Genomic DNA, 16004 nt, shown 5'->3' on the forward strand with positions numbered 1-16004 from the left:
TGCCCCAGCTCGGCGTCCTCACATACAGTTTGCTCCACTAACAAAAATGTAAAAATCAACGATTCTCTAATAAAAGGAGTATTTTCATGCGGTGAAGTCCCCTCGGGCGAACAGCAGTGCAGAAATGGTAGATAAAATTTAACTTTTCGAAGACTGATATATAAAGTGAAGCTTTCGCGGCGACTGAAGTTGATGAAAGACTCTCAGTGAATAAACCATATCTTCTGCCAACGTTTCGAGAGCAATCTCTGCTCCCATCCTCAGGGCTTCTGCATAACAAATTTGGTCCTTTGTAACGCGCTCGCCGATGAGAATTCATAAATGCACACTTTAAAGATAAAGAAACCTCCCACGTGGGAGGGGGCCAAGGCTTGACTCGAGCTATTGTATACCATAGAAACAAGCGAACAATATAGCGTGTTTGACAGACCTCGTATAATTGAATTTTCCGCTTTTGGCAAATAATTGTTCGCATTTATTTTCACACTTAAAATCTAATCTGCATTAAAAGAGATTTTCTTGTAATTGTTAAACAATGAATCTAATACACGTTCTGTAGAACTATAATGTTATTAAATATTCATTTCAAGACGCAAGACTTCTGTTTACACTACACAACACAAAAACACTTGTATCTAAACCGCGAAAAATTACTATTCTCTGACCCCGAACACTAATTTCCCCGCACAGTACTTTTATCCTGAGAATGAGATCGACATTTTATCAGGTAAACATACTCTTCTCTCGTGTTAAAGAGTTTAACTTGAGACCAAGGTAGAAATAAACTGACTTAAGTATGATCTGAAGATTTCACGGCGACTAAGTATAATAAATTCTTCTCTGGCTACCAGCTATCTTCGTCCTCATCCTAGGGGGCCCTGAAGAAGATGTTTCTCGAAACGTTGGTGTTTTCTTCATTAAACTAACTTGCACGGCTGATAGCCCGAGAAGAATTCATTAAACCATCTTATCTTATTATATTATATTTGATGTTCCTAAGACGGTGAAGATGTAGATTATGGTCTTCTTGGGTCATAACTCGTAAGGCCGCAGTCTGTAGATGATTACACCAAAATATAAACCTTCTTATGCTTTAATATTTTAAATTAAGTACAACATCAACCTTTCTACTGAATCCGAATGCATCAAACATTAATCACATGTGAATTTGGTTCTCTTAGACACTTACGTCATCATTAAAGGAAGAGTATTTTTTTACAAGCTCAGTGTGTACATAAGTGGGTGCCAGATTAAATAATTTGATTACACAGTGGACTTATTCAATTAATTAAGAGTGTCAGGGATGTAATGAAACGTCAACTGAGCGAGGGAGCAATTCGTCATGGGCACTCTGAGTGACGCGAAGAAAATTCGCTTTTGGCGCTGCTGTTGCTAGAGTTTACCTTTAATGACGTCTTCTTAATGGCGCTCTACACACAGCGTCAAATCCTGAATACTTTGACGGATTTACATTAAATTCAGTAAGAAACGTATGTAATGCATAAAGCGATCTAGTTCCGATACTCTTAATGTATTTAGCTAACTTCAGGTTTTATTTTACTGTCACGAGGAACATCAGTGTCCAATCCGCGGTCTCGCTAGAAGTTGCCTCGCAGAACCTTTGAGTTGCGGGCGTAGTTTTACTGACTCTCCGCGCCATTTCGTCCCCAGGGCTAAAAATTAGGTGTACCAAAAATCCACGGGCATGTTAAACGTTTCTCATTTTAATCACTTTCCATATACCCAGCTACTTGTAGAAACATAATCCCCGCGTTTAACGAGAATCATCTGTATTTTGGTATTTAGAAGTCATATAAGCATCGTTAACTAAAATAAAAACATTCCTTCTGTGGAATCCTTTCGTTTTTGACGTAAATACGTCTCTAAGGAAGGATTATTCGGCAAAAAAGTGTTACGAAAAAGGGAAACGAAAAAGTGTAACTTCATTGTTACCTCATCTGTTTACTTAGCATTGTTATTACCTATAAAACATTACATTACATTACCTTACCTTACATTACATTTCATTACTTTACATTCAGCTACCACAGACCCATCTTAAGCGTAACTAATTCAAATTAAATAAGCAAAGTCTTAATCAAACTTTACTCAATTGTAAAGCGGGTATATATTTAGAATAAAGCCAATATATAAACTTCCTTTCCGTATAGACGTATTTACGTCAAATTCTCCGGAACCGTGGTTCCACTGACAACTTTTTACATCAGTTTGGCCATCAGCCAGAATAATTAACTTAATAAGCATTAAGCAAGAGTTAATTATAAAAATATATCACATCCTTCTTTCACACAGTTTTATTTTTAAAATCTGAAATTGGTGATAGAAATAATTCAGTTTTTGTCCCTTGTAGTTAGTTAATTTGTTTGTGTCAGTTAAGTTTAAAGTGTACAGTTATTGTTTAAATTTTATTAACTTTCTGAAAGGTTCACAGGCGTGTATGTATATGTGTGTGTGTGTGTGTGTGTGTGTAGAGTTTGAAGCATAAAGAATAAAAATATAGCTAGTATCACATCCTGTCGTATACATATTTAATTATTTCAGTATATTTTATTTTACGAAAACCCAAGAGAAGCGAAGAATGGGAAATTTAGTTCATCTCTTAATAATCCTCCTATTCTGCAGTGAAACTGAGCAACTGAAATTTAACTCAAAGCCTCAAACAATTAAAACCAAATCCGAAACGTCGATAAATAAAGAAATAAACAAATACAATCCGATAGAATTAATGCGGTACTGTTCCAACACTGTCTTCGAAATTTTAGTATCTATTTTTCAGACTAGATAGCGCCAAAACCCAGAATAACATCTCTTTGATCGCAGTGAAAACCTCAAATCTCACATTTACTCAACAGTAAAGCAACAAATTTGCTATTTTATTTTGTGCAGGAATATAAAAAGTCCGTCTTGTTAATTTAAAAGTCTTTGTCAAGAAAATGAAAGCTGCCATTAATTTTCTTCACAGCAACTGTCATGAACATGACTGTTATATTTTATTCGTTGAAGCCATACAAAAACTTCCCTACGTATTGCTATAGGAAGTTTTAAGTTTATTATATTAATCTGTAATGTTTATATCTAGTCTCTTACCCCCCCCCCCCCTTGAGCCATGTTTCGTATCTGTGATGTAATTAATCACTTAATTTGAATTAAATTTCTTCTGGTTACTCGCCTGTCACTTGCACGAGCTCTTCTACAAACACCGTACCCTGTTTCCTATGGCACTTTACTTCCGATGCATCTATTAAATACTTTGTTTATTTTTTAATTTATCTCCACTTCTGAAGCCTGTTATCTTGCTACTGGTTTATTAGGAAGATTACTGAACCCGTTCTCCGTATAATCATTGCTACAAGTTTTAGCTGATCTCATGCTGTTAGCTTCACTGGCCATCTAGATAAATTCCCACGGCTTGTACTCATTTCACGTTTTATTTTAGGGCGCAGGCAACAGATGGCGCGGTAGGACATACAGCGACTCAATTGAACAGTCGGTGCAAGTATAGTTCCGTCTAGTAGGCGAGCCTTTGTTTATCTCACTAAGGTATAGTCGGCGCAGTGGTTTTTGGCCGGTGGAGGAGCTGGCAGACGGGCCTAGTCTGTGTACCTGAGATGGCACGGCCAGTGCATTTCTTTTGTTTGGGCGTTCAGTCCGATAAGCTCCTCGGTGCAGTCAGCATTATACTATCGCAAAAGAGACTCGCTCCTAGCCTTCCCCTTGAAAATTCCACCCGCCAAAAACTACTGCGCCGCTTATAGCAGACGCAAGTTAACACCAACAGCAGCGCGGCCCACAAATGAAGTAGCAGTAATCATAACTACCTCCTTAGCGACTTCAAACATCGGATATAAAGTTACAAAAGAAACTGGCATTCGACTTAAAATTCAATTTATTAAAATAGGAAATTTGTCGAATTTTATCTGCTTCAAAATACTAGGCACTTATATAACGACAAAAATTCAAATGACCAAAAATGCAAACTAGCTTATAAATTTATTGGAAATCGGTAGACAATTTCAAATCTACCATTACCGTAAGACATGTAAAACGTGCTTAGACTAGTAGTACGTTTCGGAATCAATTTCTTTACACCTACGTTGCGTTCTTGGGACTTTAATTTTTTATGACTTTTTCTGTCGGCTACTGTTCTTTCATTATGTGCTGATCTCCAACCTAAGGAGAGAAATAATACACATCGATATTCTGCACAAGTATTTTCCTTTATATATAAATCTGTGTGCATATTTTTTTCCTGCTTTAGCATCTTGTGTTGACAAAATTGTCAACAAGATACTTTCGTGATGACGTGGAAGAATCTTCGAAGCTACATCGGAAAGCAATAAATTTGTTTCTTGTATGTATACTTTCCATTTTCTCTTTGTGAAGAAAATTGTTATTCTCGTGTGCTTGTGCAAGTGTTTTACACTAAAACTCTTTCTTTTCTTTTTTATAACAAAATAAGTAACTGTGCACAAGTCCATTATTTCCCATTTATCATCATCAACGTCTGAACATTGTCCACCACAGAGGTACAAAAAGTGTAAACCAGAGGCAGCACTATACACAAAGGAAACGTGATTCATACGCTGCAGGCGCCTACTTACAGAAGCCGTAACTGCTACTTTAGGGTCAGTTTGGTAAGATAACACACTCGAACGTGAGCCTTAATATTGTAATATCATATCCAACCACACTGAATCAAAAATTCACTTCCTTTCATGGAAATCGGACCCGTCGCCTTCTCCTACCCTGAGCCAAATCAACCCATTCCAAACAATCTCACACTATTTCCTTAATATCCATTTTAATATTATCCTCCAATCTTCACCTAGGATTTATCACTGTAGGTCTTTCAACAAATATTCTGCACCTATAGACCCGTACTTACCTACTTAATTACTTAACTTACTTGCATACTTACTTACTTAACGTACTTAAATTACTTACTTAACTTACTTACATTTCTTAACTTACTTACTTACTTAACTTACTTAAATTACTTAACTTACTTACTTAACTTACCTAAATTACTTACTTAACGTACCTACTTAACTTACTTAAATTAATTACTTAACTTACTTTACTTACTTACTTACTTACTTACTTAACTTACTTAAATTACTTACTTAAATTACTTAACTTACTTACATGGAGCCTTCCTGAGAAGTCAACAGTCCCTCAGCCACTCAAGAAATTCCTGACATTTTATGGTAACCTATGGTTCATTACCATGTTCAAAGAGCCCACCACTAGTCCCTATTCTGAGCCAGATGAATCCAGTCCATACCACCCCCAACATATTTCTCTAAGATCCATTTTAATATTATCCTCACATCTACGTCTAGGTCTTCCCAGTGGTCTCTTTTCTTCTGACCTATAGATTGTTCCAGCCGTAATATTATATAGCGTGTATAATCGTTTAACGTCAAGCATCAGTCGACAGTAAGACATGGAATAATGAATAGTCTCTTGTATTATGGGCGTCAGAGTTAGACATGCTGGGATAAAGGAAAGATGTTTACCTAATTTATTTCTGACTCCTAAATGAGACATTAGAAAACAGTAATTTGCTTACACCTGAAGTAAAAATTTCCATGAAACTTTTGGAAAGCACAGTAGGGAATTATTGGTAGTCTGTGATCAAGTTTAAGTCTTTTAATTTGAAGCTCAGTCTCTTCGGCAGTATTTCTTCTCAAATAACTTAACCAGGGAATTTAATAAAATAATTTTCCTGTAGTTAACAAGTGACGAGTGATCCTTGTCTAGGTTTGGAAGCAAAATAATTTTAGCAAACTTCCAATTGAGATCTGTAGTAATTATTTGCGATGTAATTGTTATAAATTTAAGGGTCATTATGGGTAAGTTCGTAATATATTTTGTATTCCATAGGGTCTAAGTGTCTGCAGGATGACTTAACCTATTTCTTGGTGATCTGTTTTTCTTGTTGTCGGCGAAAATGTTTGATTCAGAAAATTTCTGACGATATTTTCGGTATAATTAGAGAAACTGTATTGTACGTACACCTAGATTATTTGTAAACATTTCTCGCAGGGTTTCTGCAAAGAAGTTCACTTTTCCTTACGAGTTACTGTAGATCTACCATTTATCATCATGGAAGGTATATTATTACTTGTTGACTTTTTGTGATCCACCGTGATATATATATATATATATATATATATATATATATATATATATATATATATACAGAGAGAGAGAGAGATTTGCAGCAGAGGGCAATAGCGCATCTTGGTAGCAGAGATTTTTCTTTGGTTTACAAAAATCATTGGCCTCAACAACAATTTTTGTATCATTTTGTCAGATCTGTCTGAAGGCTCGCTACCAGAGAATATAAAAAGTTGCTTGTGGAAGAAATAAACTCAGAAAACAGAGCTGATTAATTCTTTGCCCCACTTACTTTCATGTGCGCGACGTGGCTTATCGCGAAGCTCTGGGTAAAAAAATATATATATAAACATTCTAAAACCGGAAGCAATCACATACTGAAGATAGTTTTTGTGATAAACTGGAAACCCGTAAGCGATTAAAACATGTAGATTGACTGTATGGTGGGTTTCATACAGCCTAGATGCTTTTATATTTAATTGGAAGGAAGAGGTGGTCTATTTATCATTTTCGAACTTCATTTATGAACATTAAAAGAATGGACGAGACTGATAATATTTATTAGGGATAGAAGAACATACTCCGACGTGGAAACAATTACTTCCAGTCTTTGATTCCTGATAACGATAAACATTAATGCCAATTAAATCCATGCTCCATATCTTACTAACGAGGCCATAATTAAAGAAAGATCTATGACCTTTAACACTGAACATAAAGGCGATATGTTTCTCCAAAATATTGACATCAGTCTACACGGCGTCACAACCAAGAAGCCGATAATGAAATATTTATTATTTAACAACGCGGTCAGTAGCTCGCATTGAACATGGCTTCGGTTGATAGGAAGAATAAAGAACAATGGATATAAAGCGATTTTCAATTATTTAGTCATGGTCTAATTTGAGGTACTATCTAAGAATTTGATTTAGGTACTGTGTAAAACTACGAAAATCTTCAGTCAGGATAGGCGGTCTCCGCGTCGATATTTGAACGCGGGACCTCCCAAAAACGAGAGCTTACCATTTGATAGTGACGTCGGTTTCAGATCTCGAAAACGATGACATTGTTTCACTTTTGAAACATATTTCCCTACATTTGACCAAGTACTACACAGCGGCTGGGTTGTGACTGTTAATTTAAATTTCAGGAATAAATAGCCCAATAATGAAGCTTAAAGCTGATTTAAGCGAAATTAATATGGGAAATTAAAAGGATTTAATACAACAATAATATATTATTTAACGTATTAACATAAATCAGTCGGTAAAACCTGAAGTTTACAACAATAGAACTTTATTACTTTGAGGTGGAATCCTCTTTTTAAAAAAGTAGTTGGTATCTACTGTACTAAATTTTATATAAAATTCTTTGTGTTATTAGTAAATATTTAAAAAAGTTAAGTTGTGGATGTCTGTAAATAAACTATCGTATTTGTTACATTTTCGAGTTTTTCTTTCATTTTTTGATTATTATCCGGTTTTTCGATTATCCGGGAAAATGAATTCGCCAGCCGACCCAGATAATCGGGAGTCTGCAGTATTATTTTAATCTCTGAGGATTCTTTTAACTGTGGCATTGTTCAGGTCATTGTAAATAGCAGGCCTAATACATTTCTGTAACATTCGTGACTGAATATAAATAATATAATATATTATTATTATTATTATTATAATGAACAAATATCCAAATAGACTCATAGCACGCTGGGGAAAATATGTTCTAACCTTTCAGTGCTCTGTTGCATTACGCTCGCCTACTTATATTTCCTCTGTGCATGTTTCTTTTAGCGACTGGATATCCGAGGACGAATCAAAGTTCTCCATGGACAGAACCGCAAAACCGAGGAACCTCCTCTTGCACTGTTCGCCATTTGCACTCCTTTTGGTCCGCCATCATTGCTTGAGATCCCCCAAAAGGAGGTGATGTTCAAGAGCAAACACAAACTTGATCTCACTCTTGTATCCATGGACCAGAGGTAATTATGTCTAAGTAAGCCTAACTGTTTCCATTTCTTTAGTTGATTTAAATTAAATTATTTGGTTATTCCGTCAAATCACAATGTATTTAAAATAAGATAATTAAAATAATTAAAATATCATTCTGTGTTCCATATCGAATAATCGAATAACCAAATAATTTAATTTTAATTTAATAAGTCACAATATGACGCAACTACACTATCTTAGTTGATTTGGTTAGCGGACGTACGATAATAAAGTCCTCCATTTGTAACAGCCAAAGATAAAATTCTGACAAACGTGCTAAAGTTGTTAAGTCAAGTGAACAATTTATTGCAAAGAAATTCCTTGCTGCTTTCATCTGGCATCTAGCGGCTGAATTTGGAATTAATTTGTTGTCGTTGTTTAATGTGTATGTTGAAGGAGCATTGTATTTAACTCTTTTATACTTGACAGGGGGAAGATGCTGCTCGGATACTCAGACGCCGAACTCGCCAATCTGGGAGGTTACGATCTAGTCCACTACGATGACCTCGCCTACGTGGCAAGCGCGCATCAAGAACGTAAGTGACTGATCCTTACCACTTACCATTGCTGACAGCGGAGACTTTCTGCTGTAAGAATCGTATGTCATTTATGAATTGTTTGTCATTGAGCTTGGTCGTGTACGAATATTTTGCAGTCCTGAAGACGGGTGCATCCGGCATGATCGCGTATCGGTTCCAGACCAAGGAGGGACAGTGGCAGTGGCTGCAGACAAGTTCACGGTTGGTGTACAAGAACTCAAAGCCAGACTTCGTCATCAGTACTCATCGGCCACTAATGTGAGTCTACCGGAACCAGTTTGTCACTTATTCACAGTTTTACGATCAAAATTATCCACCCGATTCCCCAATATTATATTATTATCGTAACATTACAAACAGTATTATTCATATCCGGGGTTGTTAGTTTGACAAATATCTTGGCTGTCAGAAAACGATTGGCTACCGGTTGGACGACCTGAGGTTCGATTCTCGTTAAAGCATAATTTTTTCTCGTTTCTACGACGTCCACATTGGCCCAGTGGCAAATCCCTCTATCGTCTTGCACCGTAAGATCGTCTTTTGTAAGTTGCAGTTTGGTGGATGTTGACGGACGTTTCGTAGAATTTCACTGCCTCTATCTTCAGGGCGATGAGTCATCACCCTCATTATGGACGTCTTAAGACCTGAAATCTCACTAATTTTATTTACGTGTTGAATCAGCTGTTGGAGTTATGGGTGTAAGGAGTTATAATTTGTAGACCTGCGATGTGCATTGCATCTACGATCTGTGAATGATGAGGAAGGTAATTCGAGGCGGTTGAACCAGCTACCGTCACTAGACGGAAGCAAGCCGAGCGTATTTGTTTTCTGTCTGCAGTAAGAGAGACGCTTGTGACTCGGTTCTGTGTTAACTTTTACATTCTGTCGAAAAGCCATTATTGCGAAGTGAATATTAATTTGAAGCCAAACGCTCTGCCAGCCATCCATAGTTGGATGAAGTTGAGACAGTGCCATTACCACGTACATGATAGCGGAATTAAACGATCTCTCAGATATTATAACACGTATCTCTTTAACGAGGAGCCAGTGGCGTATCAGAACAATTTTATTTCCCCCATCATTACGAATTAATAATTTTCTAATTTATTAATTAATTTCTGTTCATAAATTACGTGCTTCAAGGCCACGTAAGTTGTGAAATTTTACCGACGTTTCAAGAGTGCTTGCTACGTCATTATCGGTACGAAGAGGGGCGATCATGCCCTGACGATGGAGGTAGCAAGCACCTTTGAAACGTTGGCAGACTTCTACCAGAAAATACAGTGTAGCAACTCACAAGAAAGTCGTCTTTTAATATCTAAGTTCAACAACTTTTTTATTATAGAAAATCCAGTAAGATCCTACATAAAGACATTTTAATTAAATTTTATTACCGCAGAATAAAATAAAATTATGTAATTACAGTGTCGTACTGGAGGACCCTGTTCACACAGTCGCGCCGGCTTGACCTAATTCTTACGATGCAGAAATTTTTGTAATTAGACTGCTCGCTCCTGTTTGCAGAGCTGCATAGCGCATTTCGCTAATTATATTAATTATAGCTACGAAGCGATAATTTATAACCACACACACATTAGCAGCTGTACACGTACGAGAAACTGTGCGCGAATGTGCCACGCCCCGTCTCGTGTTCTTGCGCAGTCGCAGAAACGTAACAATTAGGGACAATGCGTAGTGCAAATAAGGCACTGGATTTAGCTTCACTGAAGTCAGTATAATTTTAGCCAGACCCACCGTCTAAAGAACTCACGGAATTTGGTACCTGATCACGATTTTGAATCCTTTTATGTCTCTGCTTTCTTAATTGTAATTTATACGAACTGATAAACGTAAGTTCTACGTTGGAGGTTATGTGTGTACGTAGTATATCTGCACTATTTATCTCTGATCCTTCTCAACGAATTTGAACGAAATTTAGATGAGGTAATCTAGACCATAGTCTGTACCGGTCAAACTTCTACAGTAATTTACTTGAAACTGAAATTCAGTTATTATCACGTGAAAGGCGCGTTATATTTTGTTTTACATCTGATTATGGGTAATGTCATAATGGCGGTAGATCTTTCTCCCACATTACGACTTTAAGCATTCGTTGTTATTATCGGCTCTAGGTAATTAACATGTAAGTGCATGGGCTATCCTTTAATGATGTAATCTTTGTAACAAATTTCATGAAAATCTGATCATCTGTTATCGACGTTTTGCGTGGCAGAACATGTCGTTCGTAGAACCATCGATAGATGGAAGCACGATGTTGGCTGAAGGACACTTCTATGCACTGAAATCTGTTATGCTGGATGACTGTCGGTATCTGCCGGTAGGTGGTTCTGCCAACAGTAATGGTAGTACCTAATTCTGCCGGTAGATGACTCTTCTTCTTCTTAAAGTGTCTATCCGTTCCGGATGTTGGCGATCAGCATAGCAATTTGAGCTTTACTGGCTACTTGAAACAGCCCCCCAGTGGACATCGAGAACCAAGTTTTTAGGTTCTGAAGCCAGGAGATTCTTGGTCTGCCAGGTCCCCTCCTTCCGAAACCTTTTCCCTGGATTATCAGCTGAAGCAGCCCGTATCTATCACTATTTCTCATGATATGACCGAAATATTCCACCTTTCTCTTTTTTATGGTATTAACAACCTCAACGTCTTTGCGGAGTTTCAAGAGAACTTTTTTGTTGGTTACACGGTCAGTCCAGGAAATTCTGAGAATACGTCGGTACAACCACATTTCGAAGGCCTCCAACTTTTTTGAAGAAGCTTCGGTCAACGTCCACGATTCAGCGCCGTATAAAATCACGGAGAGAATATGACATCTGAGTAATCTTAACTTGGCGTTTAAGTTTAAGGCTCTACTCCTTAACATTGATCCCATTTTGATGAAAGTGGCTCTGGCTTTTTCGATACGTCACTTTATTTCGAATGAGTGATCCCACTGGTCATTAATTGTGCTGCCCAAGTTTGTATATTTCGATACTGTTTATATTTTTCTATTATTAACTACTAGCTGACCGGGTAATACAGCATATTATTGATGACCATGAGCTTTGTTTTTTTGATGTTAAGATCTAAGCCATGGTTGGTACTGGCCTTCAAAATACGATCCATCGATTCTTGGAGACCTTCCAGAGAGTCGGCGAACACTACAGTATCGTCCGTGTACCGAATGCTATTTAATCGATCTCCATTCATAAGCACTCCAGCGTTTATATTTTCCAATGCTTCTTCGAATATGTGTTCCGAAAAGAGATTGAATAGAATTGGAGATAAATTGCATCCCTGCCGAACACCACGCCTTATTCTTATGTCTTCTGAACAGACACCTTCCACCTTGATGTTAGCGGTTTGGTTCCAATAGAGGTTCACAATTAGACGCAAATCTTTTCCATTAATACCAGTCCTTTTCAGGACTTCCACCATCCTATCGTGCCGAACTCTATCGAAAATAGTGCCTACCTTGTTCCCAGAGCATTTCAAAATCCAAACTGAGTGCGAGTAATCTTTTCTTCGTATAGTCTGTATATTCGTCTATGAATCTTAATAATCTTAACAATTGGATCATGAGGCTAATTGTTCTATAATTCTCACATTTTTTTGCACTTGATTTTTTTTGGGGGGGGGATAGGTATAAATGAGGATTTCAGCTATTCATAAGGAATGTTTCCTGCGTCATAAATGCAATTGTACACGTTCGTCAACCACTTAATCCCATCATCGTCTAACAGTTTCAGAAACTCGGCTTGAAAGTCGTCAGGTGCAAAAGCATAACGAACTTCATCAACAGTGTGGTCCAGAGTCAGCATTAATTTCTGGAATATTGTTATTTCTCTTATCTTGGAATAGAACAGCGATGTAATTCTTCCAAATGTCGATTATCTGATCCTTATCGATATTGTGCTCATCTAACAGGCGTCCAAGCGTCCGTGATCGATATAATCCGCTGATCTCCTTGACCTTACGATATATTAAAGTTATCTTGTTTCTGTTCAAGCGTTTCCAATTCGGCACGTTTTTCACTGGTCCACTTTTCTTTCGTTTTTCTGATTTCCCCTCGAATATCTTTCTGTAGACCATTGTACCTTACTGAATCTCTGTTCTTATATTTTTGTCGTTCTTCCATCATTACTAAGATTTCGCTGGTCATCCATCTTTTCTTTTTCTTGATCTTATCAGGTTTAAGATTATCATCGCAGGCGTTCTTCGCAACTGTTTTTAATTTGAGAAGTTCTCATTCCATTTCGTCACCCACTTCGTTCTCTTTGAGTTTGCAGGATAAGTTCTGTTTTGGTATTTTAATTTTGTTGTTATAATACGTAATTTAAACGTAGTATTGTATTGTGTTAAAATATAGTAGGAATGAGTGCACTTTAATTTTAATTTAAATTTAGTGTGTGTTTGATGTTGTGTGCTTTCCAGGGAGGAGGAAGGTCGAGACCTACTAGGGAAACGAACCATGGACTTCAAGGTGAGCTACCTGGACGCAGGGCTAACCAACAGCTACTTTACGGACTCTGATCAGCTGGTGGTTGGCTCGGTACAGCACCATTCTTCGCCGTCCTCGTCGCATCACAACACCGCCGTGTCCACCGCCCCTCAGCGGGTGAATCGGCGTTACAAGACGCAGCTACGAGACTTCCTGTCAACATGCCGGACCAAACGCAAGCTGACGCACCACGTAGGTGCCGGCACCACTGCGGGCACTACCGCGACGAGTGGCACCACGCTTCCCAACACCATGGCGACCGTGGACTACATCGCCGCCACGGACACGTCCAGCGCCGCAGCTGCGGCCGTGGCAGCCGCCTACTCCAACCTGAACAACATGTACAGTACGCCGTATCCCAGCACGGCTGTAGCGGGGTCGGCGGCGGACTCCTACATGGGACACTCGGGGAACTTCCACCAGACACTGTATCCTGCCGCGGCCGCGCTCGACAACCGCTTCCTGGCCGCGACAACAGAGAACCTGTTCCATCAGTACCGGCCTCTGGGCACGTACTACCCCGACTACCACCACGCGGCCGCTACAACGCCGTACGTGAGCAACGGCTTCCTTGACATGTCACCGCGCGCAACCACCTGCAACCTTCCGACGTACGACACCAGTCCGTCGGCAACTGGCACGCACCACCACATGCACCACCAGCTGACAGGCAAGACAGGTGACGCAGATAAACTGTACTCGTGTCAGCAGCTGGTGGACACGACGCCCGCCTCGAAGTACGCGACGGTGGTGGACAGCGGTCGGGGATACGTGGTGGCCGGTGGTAAGTGCCTCGACGTGGCGTCTCCGTATTCCGTCTCGCCGACCGGCGCTGTAACCATCCAGCCGATAGTGATGGCGTCGCACTCGCCGTCCATTATAGGTGACATGACTCATAACAAACTAGTGGTGACAGGTGGTAAGACGAGTTCAAAGCACTCGCCGTCAATGGACGGAATGTCTTCGTCCAACTCGGCAGGATCTTCGCCGGCAGCGACTACCGCAAATGGCCTCATCACGCCCAAGCTGGAAGACATCAAGACAGAAGTGAGTTTACTGCAGTCGGGAAGTCCGCCGTCTCACCATCAGCTCACCAGCCACCACATGAACAACCAGCAGGTGGTGCAGACCGCCGCCACTCCAACTGCCATCCTCCCTCACCACTACTCGCCCCCCGCAGCGGCAACCGACGTCCCGCGCCAGACAGTTCTGATGTGGGGTAGCGGAGGCACCACGACACTCAACCACGCGGCCTCGTCTGGCAGTAGCAGCAGGTCGCCGCCCCCGAACGCGATCGTCAACTCCGTGTCCTCCAACCCCGGCACGCCCGTAGTCACTACCCTCTCGAATGGGACGCCCACGTCTTACGGCGTCCACCCTCAGCCAGACGCGAGTCCCGTCGGCAAGAAGTACAACAGTTCTGGCGCTGATCCGCTCAAGTCTCTGGCAGAAATGAATTCGATGGGTAGTGGCGAGTGGACGAAGCCAGAGCCAGTGTCCTCGGTGTCCCCCTCCCACCCCGCTAGCAGCCCGGCGCTTAGCGCCAAGTCCTACCATCACCATCACCAGCACCACCAAGTGGTGACGTCCCATCACCACCATCACCACCAGCACAGCGGCGGACTGGCGTACAGTGAGACTGGTGCCGGGAGCGAGGTATGGCCTGTACATCACCAGTATCACCAGTACTATCCTTACACCACTCCGTATCACCACCACGCACCCCAGTGAGTGAAACAAACACTTTTTATTTTATCTTCTTTAACAATTAGAAATTTAAGGCAGAGAGAGAGACGCGTCCAAAAATCAAAAATTCGCATGCTGTGCTCTGACATTTGGACGGTCTCTGGTTTTGTAGTGCATGAGACGATCAGCACTAAAGTCGTAGCGCTTCTTCTAAAATATGTTGCTTTTCATTGCCTTTTTCTTTCAAGACACTTCACTAATCAAAAAATAGTTGCATGCTCCATCGTAACTAGTATCGATAATCTTATCGATAGTCTTATTACAAAAATACGTGCTTTATGTAGCAGAATTCACCGCTTCTATTTATATATTTTTTTCATTAGACTAAGTAAATGTGTAAACGGTGTTACAAAGAGCAAAATTAATTATGCAGCAGAATTCACTGGGTATAAATGACTTAAAGAAGTTGAAATAGGTGGCTATATGCTCCTATTACACGTCTTACTGCAACTCTTGATTGATTAGTGTCATAAAATAACGAATAACAAATTTGTTTTGTCTGGAATAATCACCACGTCTTTGAAAGTTCTGAAAAAGTGGCAGAAATTTTTAAAATTAATATACACACCACGCCAATAGAAACAATCACATATTCGTAATTGTTAGTAAAACAAACATGGCTGCCGTACGAACTTGTAACGTGGCAGCGACACTAGCGCCATTTAGTATAGGATCCGTGAATTTATCGTAGGGAAGCTTTTCATGTTTCGGTAAAGGAATTTTCTTTTTGGTATAACAACAGCAAGACATAAGCTTGAATTCTTCATTTGTCTGTTATTTTATGGGAATAACTATTCAGCCGTTGAAGCTACGAAAGAGAAATTGTTATAGAACAGATAAGACATACCTACAAATGCCTACGTGGCGAAAAGTGGGACAGCTTTTATAACAACGTATTCTCAGCTTCGTGTCAGATGAATTTTACATAAATTCGTGAAGAATTATGAATGTTTTCTTTTTTTAGATTAATAAGGGTGCGTAAAAGTGCGTCGTGTAACTACGTTGCTGATTTCTAGTCTGCTAACTCCCAATCGATACAGCAGTCGTAATCGGCTGCTTCAATGTCTTTTCAAACATCGATGTCTCAA

The 16004-nt window shown here is 39.6% G+C and overlaps 1 protein-coding gene across 6 annotated transcripts in view; it reads left to right on the top strand.

The window, feature by feature from the left end:
- The window catches only part of ss (aryl hydrocarbon receptor spineless), a 265001-nt gene that overhangs the window by 246377 nt on the left and 2620 nt on the right, over positions 1-16004 (top strand). For 5 of the 6 annotated variants that reach the window (XM_087346402.1, XM_087346400.1, XM_087346403.1 and 2 more), the window contains 4 exons: positions 7935-8122; positions 8562-8668; positions 8788-8929; positions 13104-14897. In XM_087346402.1, coding sequence (XP_087202528.1) covers positions 7935-8122; positions 8562-8668; positions 8788-8929; positions 13104-14897 — 2231 coding nt within the window. The remainder of the gene's footprint in view (positions 1-7934; positions 8123-8561; positions 8669-8787; positions 8930-13103; positions 14898-16004) is intronic. The other variant, XM_087346401.1, reaches the window with a different exon arrangement.

The sequence above is a fragment of the Zootermopsis nevadensis genome, unplaced genomic scaffold (assembly GCF_977971745.1).
Source record: "Zootermopsis nevadensis isolate Lab colony 2312 unplaced genomic scaffold, Znev_1.0 Znev_ptg000010l, whole genome shotgun sequence".
NCBI classification, from domain to species: domain Eukaryota; kingdom Metazoa; phylum Arthropoda; class Insecta; order Blattodea; family Termopsidae; genus Zootermopsis; species Zootermopsis nevadensis.